Genomic DNA, 19321 nt, shown 5'->3' on the forward strand with positions numbered 1-19321 from the left:
CTGACTGCTCCCCTGGGTCCCGCGCAGCCATGGGTGGAGCCACGGGGTCCCGCAGGCAGCGGGCAGGGGTCTGCAGAACCGTGTGCATGGGGAGGGGGGGCGCCGAGAGCCAGCTGTGGGGCCTCTCGCTTCATTCCAGTCACTGCCCTTTATAAATATTTATAGCAGTTCTTCTACTAAAAATAACATCCTGGAGCCCAGGGAGGAGGAAAAAATAAATGAAAATCACCGAGAATTGGGATTGATTATCCTGAGTGCCGGAGCAGAGTGGACCCCGAGAGAGAGAGGCTGGGCGAGCGGCATCCTGGCGGCGCTCCCCCTGGCGGTCACGGTCAGCGCGCCCCGCGGGGCCAGTCCGGGGCTCCAGGGCTCCGGGGCTCCGGGGCTCCGGTGCTCCGCTGCACGGGAGCCTCCAGCACCGCTGCCGCAGCTGCCGCCGCCGCCGGAGGAGGAGTCGTCCGGGGCTACAGTGCAGAGCTCTCTCTGCTCCCGCTTCCCGCCTGGGCTGCAGAGCAGCAGCATCGAACCCGGCGGAAGACTAAGCAGTGAGAGAAAGGAAGGCTATTTTTAGCACTGTGGCCAGGGTGTGAATGTTTGTAGAACTGAGTAAGGCCCGAAGCTGTCTTTGCACGACGGAGGGGAGAAAACATGTTGGGTTTCTAAAGGTCAAAGGTAGGGAGGAAACTTGTGCCCCACTCCCTGGGGAGCACCCCGCGAGCTGGTGAGAAGCCAGCAAGAAGTCCATCAGGTCACACACACAGGAGATTCGTGCTGTTTCTTTTCTCTTTTCAACCTCCAGTAAATTCCTGGTGCAGCGATGAGACTGTGCCCGGAGGGGAGTGATGAAGATGCTAGTTCATGCAGGACTGTGCGAGGTGGGGGCACGCCCGCGGCGGCACCAGGGCTCCCTCCCACTTCCCAGCGGCTTGCACTTCCCTCTCCCCCGCAGGTGGTGACGTCTGGCAGCCTGCAAGCCTGGCCCAGGTGTGCAGTGGGAAAATGGACAGGAACGCGCCTCTGTGGGAGGACCTCGCCTTCTCGTGTCGGTGCCAGCTCACTTCACGTCCCCTGTGCCTGTGTGGGACAGACACACTGTGACTCACGGGCACTGCCAAGGGTCTCTGAACAAATGCTGCCAATGTCTGCTGGGGACAAAATGTACAGGGATGACAATGACGTGGTTGGGACGCTTACCTTTCAACCTGGGACGCGCAAAGAGCTGACAGTACTCACGCCCCCTTTTAGGGAAAAGGGTGTTCTCTTTTCTAGGGGTACCTGGAGTCTTTGCTTAGGTCACAGGGTCAGGAAATGTTTCCAGGAAGGAAAGAATTGTGTTTGCAGTGCAAGGTTTGGAATGTGGTGGTTTTATGGGAAAGAGAATTGTGACTGAGGAGAATGGCAAAGAGGTCGGAGATGTGCCGTGAAACACTGAGTAGAAGGGGAGGAAGCCTTAGCTTCATGCCCGAGGACAGCACAATGTAAGGGTTCATGAAACTGAGCCACCTGAGTTTTTATACTTTTGCTTGTCCACTACTGGTAAGTTTCTCCTAACTCCTGATGGGTCAGAGGACAGCATTAGCAGCAGAAGACCCAGCTCTGATTCCAGGTCTGGCACCAAGCTCCTGGGCAGTGGGCCTTAGTTTCCTCGTGTGCATGAAGAGGGAGTGGGCCAGATGGCTGCCACGCTTTCCTTGTCCCCCAGTTCCTCTGCACCCTGGAGAGAGGGGCTCTGGCAGGCTCCCCAAGGGCAAGTCAGCTCCTGACTTCCTCCTTGGCAGCGGCAGCCAAAGCCTGCTGTCAGGAAGGGCCTAGCCTGCGTGTGCAGTGAGCGCAGGGAAAAGCCTGTCCCGGCCTGGGCGGCTCTGTGATTTCCAGAGCAGCAAGAGAATGTCTGCAGCTCGAGTGCTGCCCGTCTTCAGCCTGCAGGATCCCTGAGTCAGTGGAGGCTCAGAGACAGGTGGTCCCGGGGTGCGAGGACAGAACCAAGGGCCTGGTGCAGATGGGGGAAGGCGGGGTGTCAGGAAAAGGCCCGGAGGCTGCTCCAGAACGAGACTACTCAGAAGGGCCTGGGGAAGTTCCTTTTCTGGATTATGAGCTGCAGCCCTGGTTTTTCTGCTTGGAAGATCTGCAACTGAGGAAGATGGCCTAACTTTTAAACACAAGAGGTGGGGGAGAGGAGGGAAGAAAAGACTGAAAAATAAAGAGAAAACTCACGGCTGCACCAATGGCATCTATCCTTGGAAGAACTCTCTGAACAGACTGGCTGTCCAATTATTTTCATCCCTGCTTTCAGCACGCAGGCCCAGAAGCTGCACTGCCTTGAAACTGGGACTAGATAAGAGTTAAGGTCCTGAGATGGAAAAATGTGAAAGAGTAACTCCTAAAGTGATGGGCATTTGCTTGTGAGGAAGTCTGTACTTTTTATGAATACTTTTAGGAAGTGAGAAGGTACAGCTTGGCCAGGCACTGTGGGAAACGGTTTGGTCGGCTTTATGGGGTCCGTTGGTCTTACACGACAGAAACACGTGGCAGGTTACAGCTCTGGGTGACGGAACCCCAGGGATGCACGGACTGTGGTTTGGACCTCTAGAGAGAAATGACAGTGGCTGTGGGAAATCAGGAACAAGGAGGCATAGGCAGCCCTGGGAAGTGACCTCTGACCCCTGCCCCCAGAGCCTGTTTCAGCCAGCAGTGTCTGGTCTGCCCCCTGCTTCCCGACACAGGTGACACCAAGGCCTGCCTGAGGCCCAGGCCTGGGGCAGTGCAAGACGTCCTGGGTCTGGGCATGGAAATGGGGCCAAGCAGGTATGCCGGTGGGCTACACACAGAGAAGACGTGCAGCTGAGTACAGAAGGGAAACCCTAACTTGGCTCTCACGTGGTGGGGTGGCTCTGGCTTGGGACGTGTGACTGAGGAAAGGGAGGAGGGAAAGGGGCAGTGGGGGAAGGCGGAGAAAACCGTACTCACCCGCGCATCCTCTCTGTCCTGGCTCCTCTGCTAACCTGTGCAGCGGGGACACAAACAACAGACCACGGTCACACCTGGGGTCTCCTCCGGGCCTCCCTGACCCACATACCCATGGGCTCCCAGGCTCGCCTCTCCCCTTTGCTCCTTGTAGGTTGACTTTCCCCGACCAGGTATGAAAACAGGGGGTCACACTACCTATAACCAGCAACTGCAGCTGACATAAAACAGCCTCGGAGACAAGAGCCTCGCAGGAGGAAGAAAATGATAACACTAAAATGGAAACGAATGCACCCGAAATCTAGGGAGCAGCTACATTAGCGGGTACAGCCCATCTGCTTCTGAAAGTGAACAAGGTGAAAATGTTCAAACTTTGATAAGAACAGTATTTCCTTCCTGCAGACGTATCTGCTTGGGAAATCTCAGTCATACTCTTGCTCACCCTGGAATCTTGAACCACCGCCTGGAACCTCAAAAGCCTGTATCTGTTCTCACCAAGGACCACTGCTCACAGTCTGCCAGACGTGCACCAGCCTTAAGTGTGCAACCTGGATTTACAGCTCCCAACACCGTGGTGGCAGGTTCTGGGAGAGGTGACTCTGAAGGACACAGGAGCATAGCATGTGGCCTGGGAGGAGCTGAGATGAATTTAGGGCTCTGATGTCATATGGGGGAAGTTACATTCACCTGTGCTTCATCTGTGTAGCCCTGGTGACAAGTACCACTCAAGGTGAGGGGCTGCAAGCAGGAAGGTACCCCAGCTGGAGCAGAAGCATTCCCCAGGATGCAGCAAGACTGAGCGCCGGGGTGGGGCAGGGCGAGGCCCGGGGCAGGGGTGAATGTGGCTGGGAAGCCCGGCTTGGTCATCAAGTCTTCAGAAATGTCCATTTGGCTCTCACAGTTTCTGCATTGAGCAGACTGCGTACGACAGGGTGCCGACCAAGTTGTTTTCATGTTATGTCAGCATGATTTCAACCCCCAAAGAAGCAAATCTTTTTGTCTTTTTGTGGTTGGCAGTTACATTGCTCTCTAATGCCTAGGTGACAGTAGTTACTGCTACCTCAGTCTACAGTAAAATCTCACGCCAAGTTTACAGTGGAGAATCAGAAGGTCCATCATAAAAACACTTGGTTTTACAACTATACCCACGTAACAGCTACAAGTTAGCTACAGGGGCATATCTGAGGACCTATACAATGTTGAGAGTCAAACTTTGTTTTTAAACCCTACCCATCTCTCATCCCAACTCATAACACTCTTCCCCTTGGGGGTGATACCTAAAAGCCACAGAAATGAAAATTGAGGCATCCTTACAGAAAGGCTTCCCATAGACATACAAAGCAGGAGGGACAGAAAGAGATGTTGACAGGGCAACACAGGAGCAAAGACAGAGGGCCCCTGGGGCCAGCAGGTACCAGACAAGGGAAACCGTACCCAGTCCATATGTGAGACACAGCCTACATCCAGACTCAGGACTACAGGCTGGAGTCTATGGTCAGGGCAAGGCCCAAGTGGTCAGGGCAGAGTCCTCTGTGTGCTTCGGGGGAGTGGGGGAGACTGAAGAGAGGCCATGGGAAAAGCTATGGGGGAAGGGAGGGTATAAGGGAAGAGAGGCCAAAACAGCAGCTGTTATGTCTTCAGCCAAGAACATTCCACACGAATGCCGGGGTCTGGTTGGATGGTGTGAGTGTGCATGCGTTTGTTTGCAGCTTGTGTTTACATAAGTGTAAATCTATCTCTGTGTCTCCTCTTCTCGTCACCTCCTGCATCACAACCCTTCTGCCTTCTTCCTAGTGCCCTGTCGGCCCAGAGAAGTCAGTCTTCTCTCCATTTCTTTGCAGCATTTCTAGATGTTTCAAACACTGCTGCCCTCTCCTTCTGACCTTTGGACGGCCATGCCAAATACGTCATTCTCATCAATTCATCATACTATTGTCCACTTTCTCCCAGGCCTCGCTCTGACTCACTCGATGATTTCAGCACCTGGAGTATGTTTTTCTTTTTCTCCCCATTTCTTCCTTGGCAATTCCAGTCTCCTTGCTGACAAACTCCAAAACCCTCCCTCTCTTGTCCGCACCAGACCCTACGGGCAAACACTCCAGACCCCGCCCCTCAAGGTGTGCCCCCCTCCCCATCACAGCCCCCCTTCCTGCATCCACGGCTTCCTACCTTCCTTAAGACTTCTTTCACTTCCCTCGGTCTCCCAGTCTGCTCAGACTAAAGCCTGGGCGCTGGCGTTAGAGGTACCTGGGCTGAGTCCAGGCTCTGTCACTCACTACTTGGGCAAGTTGTTTAACCGCCCTGAGCCCTGTCTGGAATCCTTTCCTCCAGGGGCTAAAGAATCAAACAGGAAGGGTGTGTTAAGTGCAGAGCATCCAGCAGGGACCTGGGAGAGCAGGGCTGGCTCCTTCTCAAGCTCCACCCCTCAGCCTCCCCAGGGTGGCCACCCACCTCTCTCCCTGACAACTGGCTCTCCAGCACACCACCCTGTTTATTTACTTCCTTAGATTTGTGGATTTACTTACATCCCACTACGTGCCAGGCACTGTTCTAGGCACTGCGGATACAACCTGAACAAAACAGACCATAATCTCTGCCTTGTGGATCTTACATTTTGAAGGAATCCAGTAACAGATGTATTAATATGTCACAGAAATAAGAGCTAACTCTCAAATGTCCAAAGAGCATTGTTATCTGTTCAGGGTAACGTAGAAACATGAAGATTAAGAGCATGAAGTCTGGAGTCAGAAAGACCCAGTTCAAATCCAATCTTTACCACTTAATAGCTACACGATCTCAATTTCTCTGAGCCTATTTTCTCATTGGTAAAATGGAGATATTATTATATTACACACCTCACTGGGTTGTTGAGGACTGAGTAAGATTAAACATGGAAACCATTTAGCACAGCTCTTTGAACATAACAAGTTATTAAGGAGGTTTTGGAGACAATAAAATGAGGAAGGCATTACTGTCCTTTGCTGATACCTTTCTCTATTGCTTTTAATTCCTCTGAGAAGCCACAAAACCATTTGGCTGTTCTGTCCACAACAATCTCTTCCTTTTCACAAACACTTCTTGCATTTACAATCCTACACTCAAAGTCTGACGACTGACTTTTCCTGCCACTTCATTTTATCTCTTATTTATTTTCCATATTTTAATTTTGCTTTCCTATAAACTCCCGGAGGCAAGGGGTCATGTTTGGTCTTTGACTTGGATCCACCTCCTGTATCCCTGCCACCCATCTCTCAAGAGCGTCAGGAAATCAGGAAGCTTTTGTTGATCCACTGACATGACCATCTCTAGAGAAAAACTTGACGGTCAGCTGGGAACAGCAGGGAGAAGGAACGGTAGGGGTCTGAAAGCTTTGGGGAAAGGTGGCAGCTGGAAGAAAGGCAGAAACAAAAGGGCAAGGAGGGTTTCATTCAGGGACTGGAGCTCTGGCTCTCATTCAGACTAGGGGTCCTGTGGAGCTGCCTTTACCTCTGTCTTTCCCATTCTGCATCTTCTCTTCTTCTTCCTCTGCACCTTCCTCTGCTGTGAAAACAAGTCCAAGGAGGCCAGTGACCCTTCCGCACGGCATAAGCATGGCAGGAGGGAGAAGGGAGTAACTTGAGAGGCGTGGGATGAAACCCTAGCTAAAGGCTCACGGCTGCAGGCCTCCAAGGGTGCTTAAATCACCTAGCCTGTAGCACCCACACCCCAGTATTGTGTCCCCATAAGCCCTGAGCCCAGAGAAATGTGCAGTCTGATGTCACCCACGTGGCTGCTGGCTCTGTTGCTGGCTTCCCTGAGGTGATGACATCCGCTAGGGATACAGCTAATACCTTGCATTCAGGTTCAAGAAAAGAACTGTAAACGTACCTGGTAGGGGACACCTAGGTGAATGCTGCCTTCTGTTAAAAAAACAAATCTAGACATTTTAGCTGACAACAAACTTAAAATGCCTAAACAGCATAAAGTGGCTGTGTGGGGAAGGGGAGTGCTGTCTAAGACTGCTTTCCTGGGGGGCTCACCAAGGGAGGCGGCAGCCGGCTGTGCTCTGCAGGGGGAAGACCCCCGCGACGTGCAGAAGGGTGTTGGCCCTGGGAACTGGCTCTGAACTGGGGCCTTGAAACACTTGGCCACATCCTGGTGTGGGCAGGCAGGATGGTCCGGTGAAACCCGCATGAGTTACAGCTGAAGGAACGGTGACCAGTTGCCCAAAGTGGGGAAGGCGGAGGGAGAACCCTGCCATCTGCCATCAAATACTTGAAAGGCTGACGTGAAGAGGAGGGACTGAGCTCAGTCTGGGTCACTTCAGAGAGTGGAACGAGAATGCAGGCATTACAGACAGGCAGGTTTTGGCTCCCTGATAAGGAAGAACTTCCCAGTGGGGAGAACTGGTCATGAATGAGCTCACCGGAAATATTCAAACAGAGGACTTATACTGAGCAGCAAGTTGGATTAAATGACTTCTAAGATCCTCTCCAACTCTAAGAGTCCGTTATTTTTGAAAGCATTTCAAAAAAGACGAGGTGGGCAAGCTATGGTATAAATAGTACGTCCGCGCTGTGCAGAATACATGTAAACACAATGTGAACATCTAATCGCATCCTCACAGAGACCTTGACAGTGATGGTAAAATGGTGCTGGTGTCGGGCGAGGCTCTTCCACTCATCGAGAGACTGCAGCCTCGCACGTAAAGGGGTTTTACTTCTGTGTTTTATAGAGACACTGTGCCACGTGTGGGCCTAGTCCACACCTCCCTGTGGACTTCAGGGCTTGGGAGAATGGAGCATCAGTGAAAGGGGCCCTCCTGGGACTGGAGATTTGACACCTTGTCCTGCGTGGGGATAAAGGCAGTGTGGTGGTAACAGCATCAGCTTAATGTTCAGACATAAGCTCTAAGACCAGCTTTGCCCCTTCAAGCTGCACAACTTCAGGCAAATCACTTTTCTGATCACCACTCGCTGCATTTCTAAAGTAAGAGGAGTAGACAGTGTAATCTCTAAGGTACCTTCTAAACACACTGCATAGTTTTGTTAAAAACCATCCTTTCCTCCTATGAGAGATTGCTGGGTGTCCCCATAAACTTACTTTTTTAGGAAGCTATTTTGTCTCTGTGTGCTTTGTGTTTAATGATATCCAGTTACCTCTCAAATCAGTGTGATGAGCTCACGAACCACTTATTTTGCACAAACCCCAAGAAGTGGCCACAAGGCACAAGTGTGGTTAATTTCCACGGCCTGAAATCCCCTAGGAAATTCCCTCCAAAAGTGGGATTTCTGGCATCTGTGGGGAGCTATATTAGGGAAGGGACTTTCTAATCACCCATGACGTCAGCTCTTCGGTTTGTGTATGTGGAGGGGGCAATGCTTCTAACGGGGGCTGAGAAATGGTACCAGACTGAAGACAGCGTCACCATAACTCCCAGCACAGGAGAACTGGCAACCTATCTTAACTGCACTGGAAAAACCAACCCAGGCCATACACTTATTCTCTTCTAAACAGAAACAGCAGATTTGAGAGCAGTAACACCACAGGTGTGTGTGTTCTCCTATGAAGGTCTAAAGAAACACCCAAGGCTTGCCTTCCCTAAGAGCGTGGACTGATGATTTCAGTGTATGTGTTCGGATAAGTATTTGTGTCTGAACAGCCCACAGAAAAACTGCTTTGTATTTTTATTTAATAATCTTGTTAAGCTAGCTCAAGGTATTTAAAAGCACTACATTAGGTGAAAAGAAACAGAAGAGGGCCATCTGTACGAGTGACCTACAGCACTTAGGAAAGGAGTCTGTTTGTTTAATATATAACATGGGAATATGACCACTGTAAAAAAAAATAGTAAAATATCTGGCAGCTACAAAACTGATGGAATCATGGGGATTCTTAAGATACGATGGTATGGGAACAGCCTTCTATTTTTTCTCTCCTTCCTCGGTTTTATGTAAGGGCAAATATTCCATGAGGTAAGGTTCTCTGGAAAATCACTGAAATAGCCAGGTGACAGACAGAAGGGAGTCACAGATAAGACTGAACATGAGGAGTGAAGGAAGCAACAGACGCGGGTCATGAACTTCCAGTGAAATCAGAGCCTCATCGTGGACAAAAAGAGAGAATAGGGTTTCAAAACCAAGTCAAATAGGAGAGAGCAGAGAGGCAGCGAGAGAAAGTCCAGAAGCTTTTGTGGCTGATTCGGTTCCAGTCATCCAGGAAAGCTCCGGAATGAGACAGCCGAGCAGGCCTGAGGAGAGAGCAGCTGTGGACGAAGCACAGATGGAAGACAAATTAGGTGAGGAAGGGGCCTGACTGCACCGAGAGGTGGGAATTTTTCTCAAGTCTGCACTGTGTCTGCTGCACCAGGCATGTTCTTAAGAGAAGCCTAAACGCAGGACTGCCGCTACATGGTCCCGCGTGGGAGCGGCTCTGGGTGGGGAGCCAGCGTGTCCTAGAAGGCAAAAAGACCGCAGGGTGACAGGTGGCGGCCTGCGCTCCGGGGCGACATTTTACCACGTGGCCAGGCGGTGAGGAGGGCCTGGGTGCAGAGGGGGAGACGCGAGGCCGGGCGGGAGCTCTGGGCGTCACCTGAGTGGAGCTCCTTCACCAGGGACGACATGGTGTTGGTGATGGAGTCAGCAGCCACCAGCAGGTCATTGTGGAGGTTCCTCCTCGTACCTGAGGGGAGTCAGAGCAGATGGCGATGCCGGGTGGGTGGGTGGGGAAGAGAGGGCTGAGCAAATGCCTCGGTGGGCCGGGCCCTCGGGTGGACATGGTGCGCACTAAGGGGAGAGGGGCCACGCAGCTCCGCCCGCTCCCAGGCACATCAGGAGCATCGGGTACCCAAGTCCATGGTCCTCCCTCTTCTACACCTGCAGAGCAGGGCCCTGTCAACTCCATGCTTCTCAGCCACAATCAAGAGTTGGGTTGCTCCCAGGTGCTCCTAGCCTAAGGCAGGTCTTACTCTCCAGCTCCACCTCCGCTTCCCTGTGGAGTGAAGTCTCCATCCGAACCTTCCTCGTCTTCCCCCAACCACGTTACACTGCTGGCCATCAGCTCCGTGGACAAGGAGCCTTCGGCAAAGTCTTACTTAGAGTTCCACTCTTCCTTCTCTTGCTTGCTGTAAAGATTTTGCAGGCCGACACGTGGCTTTGGAATGAATCCATCAAATTCCTCCAGAGGAAGCAAAGCCCAAAGGACAAGGCACTTCCCAAAACCCGGGGAAAAAGAGCATAGAAGCCCAGGAGGTTTGTACTCAGCACACATACAAAGCCTGCAGACCTCCACTGGAGACCAGCCCATCTAATGAGAAGGGGTCAGCATTTGACTTACTTTTACTGTATATGAAGATTGGATCATTTAAAGCTAAGCGCACAAAGAAACTGGAAAAGCCTCAGTAGGAATCTTGCTCATGCTTCAAATCCCCTTCTGCTCTCCATTATCCCTGCTCTCGCACTCACCTTGGGCGAAGGCCTCCTGCATGTCCCCGCTGCCCAGCGAGTCCTGCGGGCAGTGGGTTGGGGTGGAGCCGGCCGACGTGGAGCGCACGGGCATGGGCATTGGGCGGCTGCCTCCGTGAGTGGGTGATGTATGTGGCGATCCTGTGGCCTGAGCCTGGGAGAATCAAAGAGATAAAGGATATTATCTCAGATGTCTTACCTCTTTGAGGAGGGGGGAAAGTCCTTTTTCTCAGTCTGAGCCAGCCCAGGGCTTCAGTTCAGTGGTGCCATGCACTCACTGCACTCACATGTGAAAGGAAGGAGTCAGGCTGCCTCCAGGGCTGGAGAGAGGAAGAAAAGAAAAAAAAAAAGGGAGATGAGGAGAGAACAAAAGGGGAGGAGAGAAAAGAGAGCGCGAGAACACTGCAAGAATGGACAGAAAGAGGGAGGGAAAGCACTGCAGAGGGAGGCGGAGGCCCTGCAGGTGGCCAGACTGAGCAGAGTGGCTGGTCGGAGGATCAGGGGTTGGGGGTCACACAGCTGGAAATAGTACACCAACAGCTTTCATTTTTGTTTGCAAACACATTCATGGGCACTATCTCATTTGAGCCTCACAACAACTTGTGAGTAGAAAGGACATACATTTTTGTATCCATTTTATTGGAGAAAACCCAGGATGAAGAGAGTAAGAGCTCGGTGTCAGGCCGCGCAGCCCGGCAGTGGGAGGGAGTGGAACAAGCCGTTCCACTCCGAGGGCAATGACAGCGGCCCAGCACCTCTGCAGCTGCCACAGGGACACACGCCACCCACACCCGCGTCTGCGTGTTGGGAGCCCAGCTGCAGGCTGTTCCCTGGAGCCGGCTCATCTGGCTGTCACACTGCACTTGCCACACACACAGTGAAGTCTTTCGCAGGCCATCCAGTGGGGACTGGGTGAGGATGAACACATGTTTAGTGGGAACCAAACTTTCCTTGTGAAGGCTCTGGTATAGTTTTGGAGAAAGCTTGGAGCAATGGGATAAAATTTTGAAACTTCTGTTAAAGGGAGCTTGCTGAGATCTGGGCTCTGCTGCTTTTCAGAGGAAGGGCAACTGAGTGTGGCATGTAGACTGGGCTTTTCTGTGGAAGCAAAACTGGGAAAATATAAACCAAAGTGTGCAAATGAGTTCAAAGGAAGATCAGTCTCTTTTGGGATCTAGCTCAGAAACCCCACATACAAACAGCATCTGCCCCAAACAGGCTGACAGGCTGTGCGCAAAGCATCACCTCAGTGCTTCAACCAGTGTGAGCACTGGGCTACACGGAAATGGTCTGTTGTCCATCGTTCTTGCTTTGATTAGTGTGTGCATTTTTAATTTGAGAAACTCAAAAAACATGAAAAGCTTAGAAGTAGAACATTACAGACCACCCAAATTGATAATTGTTAATATTGTGTCAAATTTATTTCAACCTAAGAACACGGCAGATAAATCTGAAGACCCCTTTGTCTACCAATTCTTTGAGTCCCCTCCTATCTTCCTTTCAGAGGCAACCATTGTCAAAGATTCTGGTGTGAAACTTCTTACCTATGTGTACATATGTAATTATGAATAATAGATGACATTTCATGCTTTTAAGTTTTGCACGAATGGGTATCATACTGCACGTATCATTTTCCAATTTGCTTTTATCGCCTAGCATACGTTTTGAGATCTTCCCATGATACAAATAAATATGAACTTAGACCTTACCTTACATACACAAAAACTAGCTCAAAATGGATCATGCCAAATATAAGAACTAAAACTATGAAACTCTTAGAAGGAATGATTAGACAATGACTTTTTAGATATGACACAAAAAGCAAACACTAGAAAAGAAAAACAGATACGATGGACTTATAATTAAAAACTTTTTTCAAAGGACACCTTTAAGAAAGTGAAAAAAGAACTCACAGAATGGGAAAAATTTTTGCAAATCATATATCTGATAGGGGACTTATATCTAGAATATATAAAGAACTCTTTGACACTGAACAATAAAAGGACAGATAACCTAATTTTAAAATGGGCAAAGGATCTGAATAGACATTCAAAGAAGATATACAAATGTCCAATAAACACATGAAAAAATGCTCAATATTATTAGCCATTAGGGAAATGCAAATTAAAACCACTATGAGATCCAACTTGACATCCACTAAGATGGCTACAAAAAAAAAAAAAAAAAAAGACAGGTAATAACACACGTTGACAAGGATGTAGAGAAACTGAGACCCTCATAAACTGCTGGAAGGAATGTAAAATGGTGCAGCTGCTTTAGAAAACAGTCTGGCAGTTCCTCAAAAGGTTAAACATTGAATACCATATGACCCAGCAATTCTCCTCCTACATGTATAGACCGGAGAGAAATGAAAACATATGTATACATAAAAAATTGTACGCAAATGTTCACAGCAGCATTATACATAATGGCCAAAAGGGAAAACAAATTCAAATGTCATCGACTGATGAATGATTTCAATACAATGTGGTACATTCTTATAATGGAATACGATTAGGTAATAACAAGGAATGAAGTACTGACACATGCTACAACACGGATGAACCTTGACAATATTATGCCAAGTAAAAGAAGCCAGTTACAAAAGACTACATGTTTGATTCCATTTATATGAAATGTCCAGAATAAGCAAATCCACAGAAACAGAAAGTAGATTAGTGGTTGTCTGGGGTTTGGAGGCTTGAGAGGAATAAGAAGTGAGTGCTAATAGGTATGAAGTCATTTTGGGGGTGATTAAATGTTCTAAAATTGATCATGCTGATGGTTGCACAACTCTGTGATGATATTAAAAACTAGTGAATTGTACACTTTAAAAGGGTGAATTGTGTGGTAGATGACTTATATCTTAACAAAACTATTATTTTAAAAAATGCCACTAAGAAAAATAAAAAGATAAGCCACAGACTGGAAAAAATAATTGAAAGTTATTTCTGATAAAGAAGTTGTGGGTCTTCACAACGATTTTTTGGATTTGACACCAAAAACAAAGCCAAGAAAGGCAAAATAACAAGTAGAACTACATTAAACTAAAAAGCTTCTGTAAAGCAAAGAAACCAACAACAAAATGAAAAGGAAATCTACTGAATGGAAGAAAATATGTGTAAGTCATATGTGTGATAAGGAGTTAATATCTAAAATATATGAAGAACTCATGCAACTCAATAGTGAAAAAGCAAAACAATCTGATTAAAAAATGGGCAGACGAACTGAACAGACCATTTTCCCAAAGAAGACATAAAATGGCCAACAAGCATACAAGAAAAGGTACTCAACATCACCAATCATCAGGGAAATGCAAATCAAAATCACCATGAGATATCACCTCATATCTGTTAGGATGGTTATTATCAAGAAGAGATAAGTATTGGCAAAGATGTGGAGAAAAGTGAATACTTGTGCAGTATTGGTGAGAATGTAAACTGATGCAGCCACTAGGCAAAAACAGTATGGAGGTTTCTCAAAAAATGAAAAATAGAACTACTATATGATCCAGCAACCCCACTTCTGGGTATATATCCAATGATGAAAACAAGATCTTAAAGAGATACCTGTACCCCTATGTTTACTTGTGCACTGCAGCATTATTCACAATAGCTCAGACGTGGAAACAACCTAAGTGTCCATCAACAGATGACTGGATAAAGAAGATGTGGCATATGTGTACAATGGAATATTATTCAGCCACGAAAAGAAGGAAATCCTGCTGTTTTATTTATGCTACGTGAAGTAAACCAGACAGAGAAAGACAAATCACTGCATGGTATCTGTATGTGGAATCTAAAAAAAAAAAGGTCAAACCCAGAAACCAAGAGCAGAGTGGCTGTCAGGGGCTGAAGGGTGGGGGAAGTAGGGAGAGGTTGGTAAAAGTGTGTAAACTTTCAGCTATGAGGTATGAGGATCTAATGTAACATGGACTATAGTTGGTGACACACTATTGTATAGCTGAAATTTGCTGAGAGAGAACAACCTTAAATGTTCTCACACACACATAAAAAGATAGATATGTGAGGTAATGGATGTGTTAATTAACTAGATGGGGAAACCCTTTCACCATGTACATGTGTATCAAGTCACTACAATGTGTACTTTAAATATCTTCCAATTTTATATAGCAATTATACTTCAATAAAGTTGAAATAAAAACAGAATAAACTATAAAAAAAAAAAACTTGTGTCCAGAACATATAAAGACTCTTATAACTGAATAAGAAGGCAAGACAACCCAATTACAAGACAGGCAAAGACCTGAATAGACATTTCATGAAATAATATGTACAAATGGTCTGAAAATCACATGAAAAATGCTCAACATGGGTACCCACTAGGGAAATGAAAATTGAAATCACAAAAGATACCACTTACCCACTGAAGTAGCTACAATCAAAGCGACTGACAAGGCTGTGAGGAAACGAGAACTGTTGTACATTGCTGACAGACTGTAAAATGGAACCACCACTTTGGAAAACAGTTTGGCAGTTTCTTAAAATGTTAAATATAAACTTACCATACGATCCAACAATTTCACTCCTGAGTATATACCGAGGAGAAATAAAAACCTATGCCCACCCCAAACTCGTACACAAATGTCCATCAGCAATTGCTGAATAGGCCCAAAGTGGAAACAACCCCAAAGCCCATTGACTGCTGCATGAACCAACAAAATGTGGCTTATCCATTACTACAAAATCTTTTTGCTATTTTTACTACTGTTTAACCTTTATAATAATGTTCCATTGAAAATTCGACATGTTCTATCTTGTGAAATATTCTCTTCTATTTTTGTCAGTGGCTATAAAACACTTACTATTACTTACTTTATCAGGGTATGTATCTTGTCTTCCCAACTAGTTTATAACCATTTCAGGAGTCCTGTTTTGGCTAGATAACATTATCACATATTAATCACTGTATTTTGGGAAACCACCTCTCCCTTTTACCTTAAAATTACCATCAGCCTCTGCTTTCTGGTCATTTTTTATGGGAGTGGGGGCAAATAACAAAGCATACAATTTATTCTAGTTTGGAAAGTGCTTATGATGACCAGCCAGAACTAGCAGTTTCAGCCACAGTGCAAACTAGATAAGGAAGGTGGGAGAGAGGTGAGAGAATCTGGAGAAAAGGCAAGGAAGTCTGATGCTTGGCTTGGCAGGAGAATCCTGAGCCAGCACAGTTTGGGATGCAGAAGATCACAGAAGTGGCCTTTCCTGGGCCGAGGGGACCAGAACAAAGGTCATTTCTTGGGTTGCCTGGGCAGCCTCAAGGAAGAATCCAATGCAGCTGAACGCTTCCCATAGGCTGATACCGTGAGAGGTGATACACCTAAAGCTGCCTCTCAATCACAGAGGAACTGGAGCCTCAGTGAGGTCAGGTGTGGACCCTGGATGCTGGGGGAGCCTCAGCCACGGAACAGGGATGCTGCCTGCAAGAACGAGGCCTGGCCACAAGCAGAGGGCATGATGCCTTCAGCACAGATCAACCTGGAGCCGTGGACACCCCTCTGCCGATGTCACGGCATCCAGCCTGAGTCCTCCAGGCATAGCACTCATTTTTGGTGCAGGAAGGGGAATAATAATCTCTGAAGTGACTGGCTTCAGAGTTTTCCTGGAAATGCCCAGACTAAGTGTCTGGCCCAGACTAAGTGTCCGGCTCAGACAGTTAGTGCTTAAGAGGGAAATTAAGGCCACTTACAGATTTTTTTTTTTTTTTTGGCCTGAGTATGGCCTGTGAAATTCACACTCACTTCAATGTATGACAGTTACCTGTCGTCCCTTCAGAGGGCCAACCCAGCATTAAGCACGTGGCAAGTACTCAATAATCTCGCTCAGTGAGATTTGGGTCAGGCATCACTGCCTGAGGACCGAAGGTCAGGGTCGTAAGACCGGAGATGAACAAATAGGTTGCTTTAACATGAAACATGAGACTAAACCTTTGCAAATATTTTAATAGGAAAATGATGATGGGGGATGAAGCAAGAGGGAGGGACGGGGGTGGACAGGCACATGTGGCTAAAACTCCAGGGTCAGAAAATGAAACCTACTGCCCACCATCAGCTTGAAAATAATCAGGCCCCTTCCCCGGGATGACAGCCCAGGACATGCCTTCTGAGGAAGATGGAAACCAGACTTCGATGTTGTCTGTGTTCAGAGCAGGAGAAAGAGAAAAGCCCAGACCACTGGGAAGACGTAATTTTCCCCATGGATCTCAAGCTCCAGCCCTTGGCTTTAGGATCATGTTGGACTAAAACAGTGCTAGGATGGAGCTGTCAGGAGCCCTGTGGGAATTCTGGGTCCAGCAGAGCAATGTCAGTTTGGCATCCTGGTGGGTCAGTAAATCCCAAAGGCCCCGGGAGAGACACATGTCAGAGGCAACTGATGTACGTGACTTCCTCAGCCAGGCCTGAGGCTGAGGTCTAAGGGGGGGCCTAGAGACGGGGGCTGCCCTGGGATGAGGTAAATGTTAGTACAAGGGAGGTCAACTGACTCTGCTCTTGGGTGGTGTAGACAACAACAAAAAGTACCAGCAAGAGCTCCTTCAATCTGTGGAAAGGACTGCGCTCTCTCCTGCCTTCAGGCCTCTGCTTGCTGTTCTCTGTGCCAGGAGCACTGCCCGCTCCGTGTCCTCTGACCAGCTCCTCCTGGTCTCCCAGCTGTCTGCCCATTGTCACCTCTGCTAGGATCAGATTAGGTCTTCCTGGGATGCTCCCACAGAACCCTGTACAGCATTAATCTCACCTCTCACATTTATCTTCCTCACCATTGTGCCGACCACATGTAGAGGCTTAATGAGTATTTGTTAAATGACAATGAGGTGTATCAACTTTCTGACCCTTTTTCTTCTGTAATGGAAAGTGGGAACGTAGCCAGAGTGGGCAGTGATCTCCTGGGAGGACTAAATCTGTCAGTCATCAATAAAGCTTTATGTGAAATACTTTAACTAGATAACTAAGTGTGGTGGGCAGAGCCCTGAGGCAGCCTCCAGTGACACCTTCCCTCTCTGTAGTCACACTTTTGTGTAATCCCCACCTCATATATATCTGTGTGTATATGTGTATATTTTATTGAAGTGTAGTCAGTTTACAATGTGTCAATTTCTGGTGCACAGCACAATGCTTCAGTCATACATATACATACATGTATTGGTTTTTATATTCCTTTTCACCATAGGTTACTACAAGCTATTGAATATAGTTCCCTGAGCTATACAGCATGAACTTGTTGTTTATCTATTTTATTTTACATATATTAGTTAGTATCTGCACATCCCGAACTCCCAATTTATCTTTTCCCACCCCTTTCCCCCTCCCTGGTTATCATAAGTTAATTTTCTATGTCTGTGAGTCTGTTTCTGTTTTGTAAATAAATTCATTGGTCTTTCTTTTTAGATTCCACATATAAGTGATTTTTCTTTCTCTTTCTGGCTTACTTCACTTAGAATGACAATTTCCAGGTCCATCCATGTTGCTGCAAATAGCATTATTTTTATTATTTTTTATGGCTGAGTAGTATTCCATTGTATAAACATACCAAAACTTTCTTATCCAGTCATCTGTTAATGGACATTTAGGTTGCTTCCATGTTTTGGCTATAGTGCTGCTATAAACATTGGGGTGCATTTTTTGAATTGCATTTTTGAATTAAGTTCCCTTTGGGTATATGCCCAGGAGTGGGATTGCTGGATCATATGGTAAGTCTATTTTTAGTCTTTTGAGGAATCGCCATACTGTTTTCCATAATGGCTGTACCAGACTACATTCCCACCAACAGTGTAGGAGGGTTCCCTTTTCTCTACACCCTCTCCAGCATTTATCATTTGTGGACTTTTGAATGGTGGCCATTCTGTCTGGTGTGAGGTGATACCTCATTATCCCCACCCCTTGAAGGTGGGCTGGGCATAGTGACTGCTCCTAAGGAATCAGGCCAATGGGATGTCACTTCTGGGATTAGTATATAAAAGACCTTGACTTCTGTCTTGTCCACACACACTCTCTCTCCCCTGCTCACGCTAATGAAGCTGGCCATTATGTGAGCTGCCCTGTGGAGAGGCCCATGTGGCAAGGAATTGGGGGTGGCTTCTAGCCATCATCTGGCATTGAACTGTGGCCCTCAATCCAATAACCCATGAAGAATCCTGCCAACAATGAAGTAAGTCACTGAGCCTTGGGGTGACTGTTACCTTGTGAGAGACCCTGACCCTCAGCTGTGGGGACCCAGCTAAATAGCATCTGGATTCCTGACCCACAGACACCGTGAGGTAAAATTTGTTGTAAGCCGTTAAGTTTTGGAGTAAGTTGTTACACAGCAGTAGGCAACTCATGTGCTGGGCTTGACTTTTTTCTTTATATATTATTAGATCAGTCCCACCTGAAGAACATCTGACTGAGAGGGAGTAAGAGGGAGAACTCTGGGCTATGACAGACCAGGCCTAGTGGCCCTCAGGAGATGCCAAAGACCTTAGGAAAGAGGACTGTGCATGAGAAAGGACACAAAGATACAGAATCGAGAAACATTTTTCCTGATCTGAGAGTGTGCCTAGGTGCACAGCCTGTCCTGATGCTGAAAAGTTTCAACCTCTTTCCTTTGTCAATAATTACAGCACCTGGAGACAATTCTCCACTGGGAAACCAGTGACTCAGGAGAGGAGGGGTTGCTGCAGGCGCTGAGATGGACTCTCACTCTCACCACCACCTCGGGCCAAGACTCAAAGGAGGCAGTGGGGTTCGGTGGGGCAGGCGCGGCTTGAAAGTCAGGAGACCTGGGTTTTTCTTCAGACTTGTGTGGCACGTGCATTTGAATCTTCCTGGGGTTCAGTCATCTCATTTACAAACTGAGCGGCATCAGCCAGATGACCTGTGAAGTATTTTTCACATACCAAACTCTGACTCTACGGCCTTTGCT

At 47.6% G+C, this 19321-nt stretch overlaps 1 protein-coding gene across 17 annotated transcripts in view; it reads right to left on the reverse strand.

Moving 5' to 3' along the window:
- Positions 1-760: 760 nt before the first annotated feature.
- The window catches only part of DTNB (dystrobrevin beta), a 211754-nt gene continuing 193193 nt past the window's right edge, over positions 761-19321 (reverse strand). For 3 of the 17 annotated variants that reach the window (XM_074341764.1, XM_045511838.2, XM_074341768.1), the window contains 6 exons: positions 10407-10560; positions 9535-9624; positions 6832-6863; positions 6451-6504; positions 2968-3002; positions 761-1074 (listed from right to left, as the gene is read on the reverse strand). In XM_074341764.1, coding sequence (XP_074197865.1) covers positions 852-1074; positions 2968-3002; positions 6451-6504; positions 6832-6863; positions 9535-9624; positions 10407-10560 — 588 coding nt within the window. In that variant the 3' untranslated portion in view covers positions 761-851. Of the gene's footprint in view, positions 1143-2967; positions 3003-5133; positions 5299-6450; positions 6505-6831; positions 6864-8615; positions 9209-9459; positions 9625-10406; positions 10561-19321 lie in introns of those variants that run through there. The other 14 variants (XM_045511840.2, XR_006722474.2, XM_045511839.2 and 11 more) reach the window with 14 other exon arrangements.

The sequence above is a fragment of the Camelus bactrianus genome, chromosome 15 (assembly GCF_048773025.1).
Source record: "Camelus bactrianus isolate YW-2024 breed Bactrian camel chromosome 15, ASM4877302v1, whole genome shotgun sequence".
Taxonomy (NCBI): Eukaryota; Metazoa; Chordata; class Mammalia; order Artiodactyla; family Camelidae; genus Camelus; species Camelus bactrianus.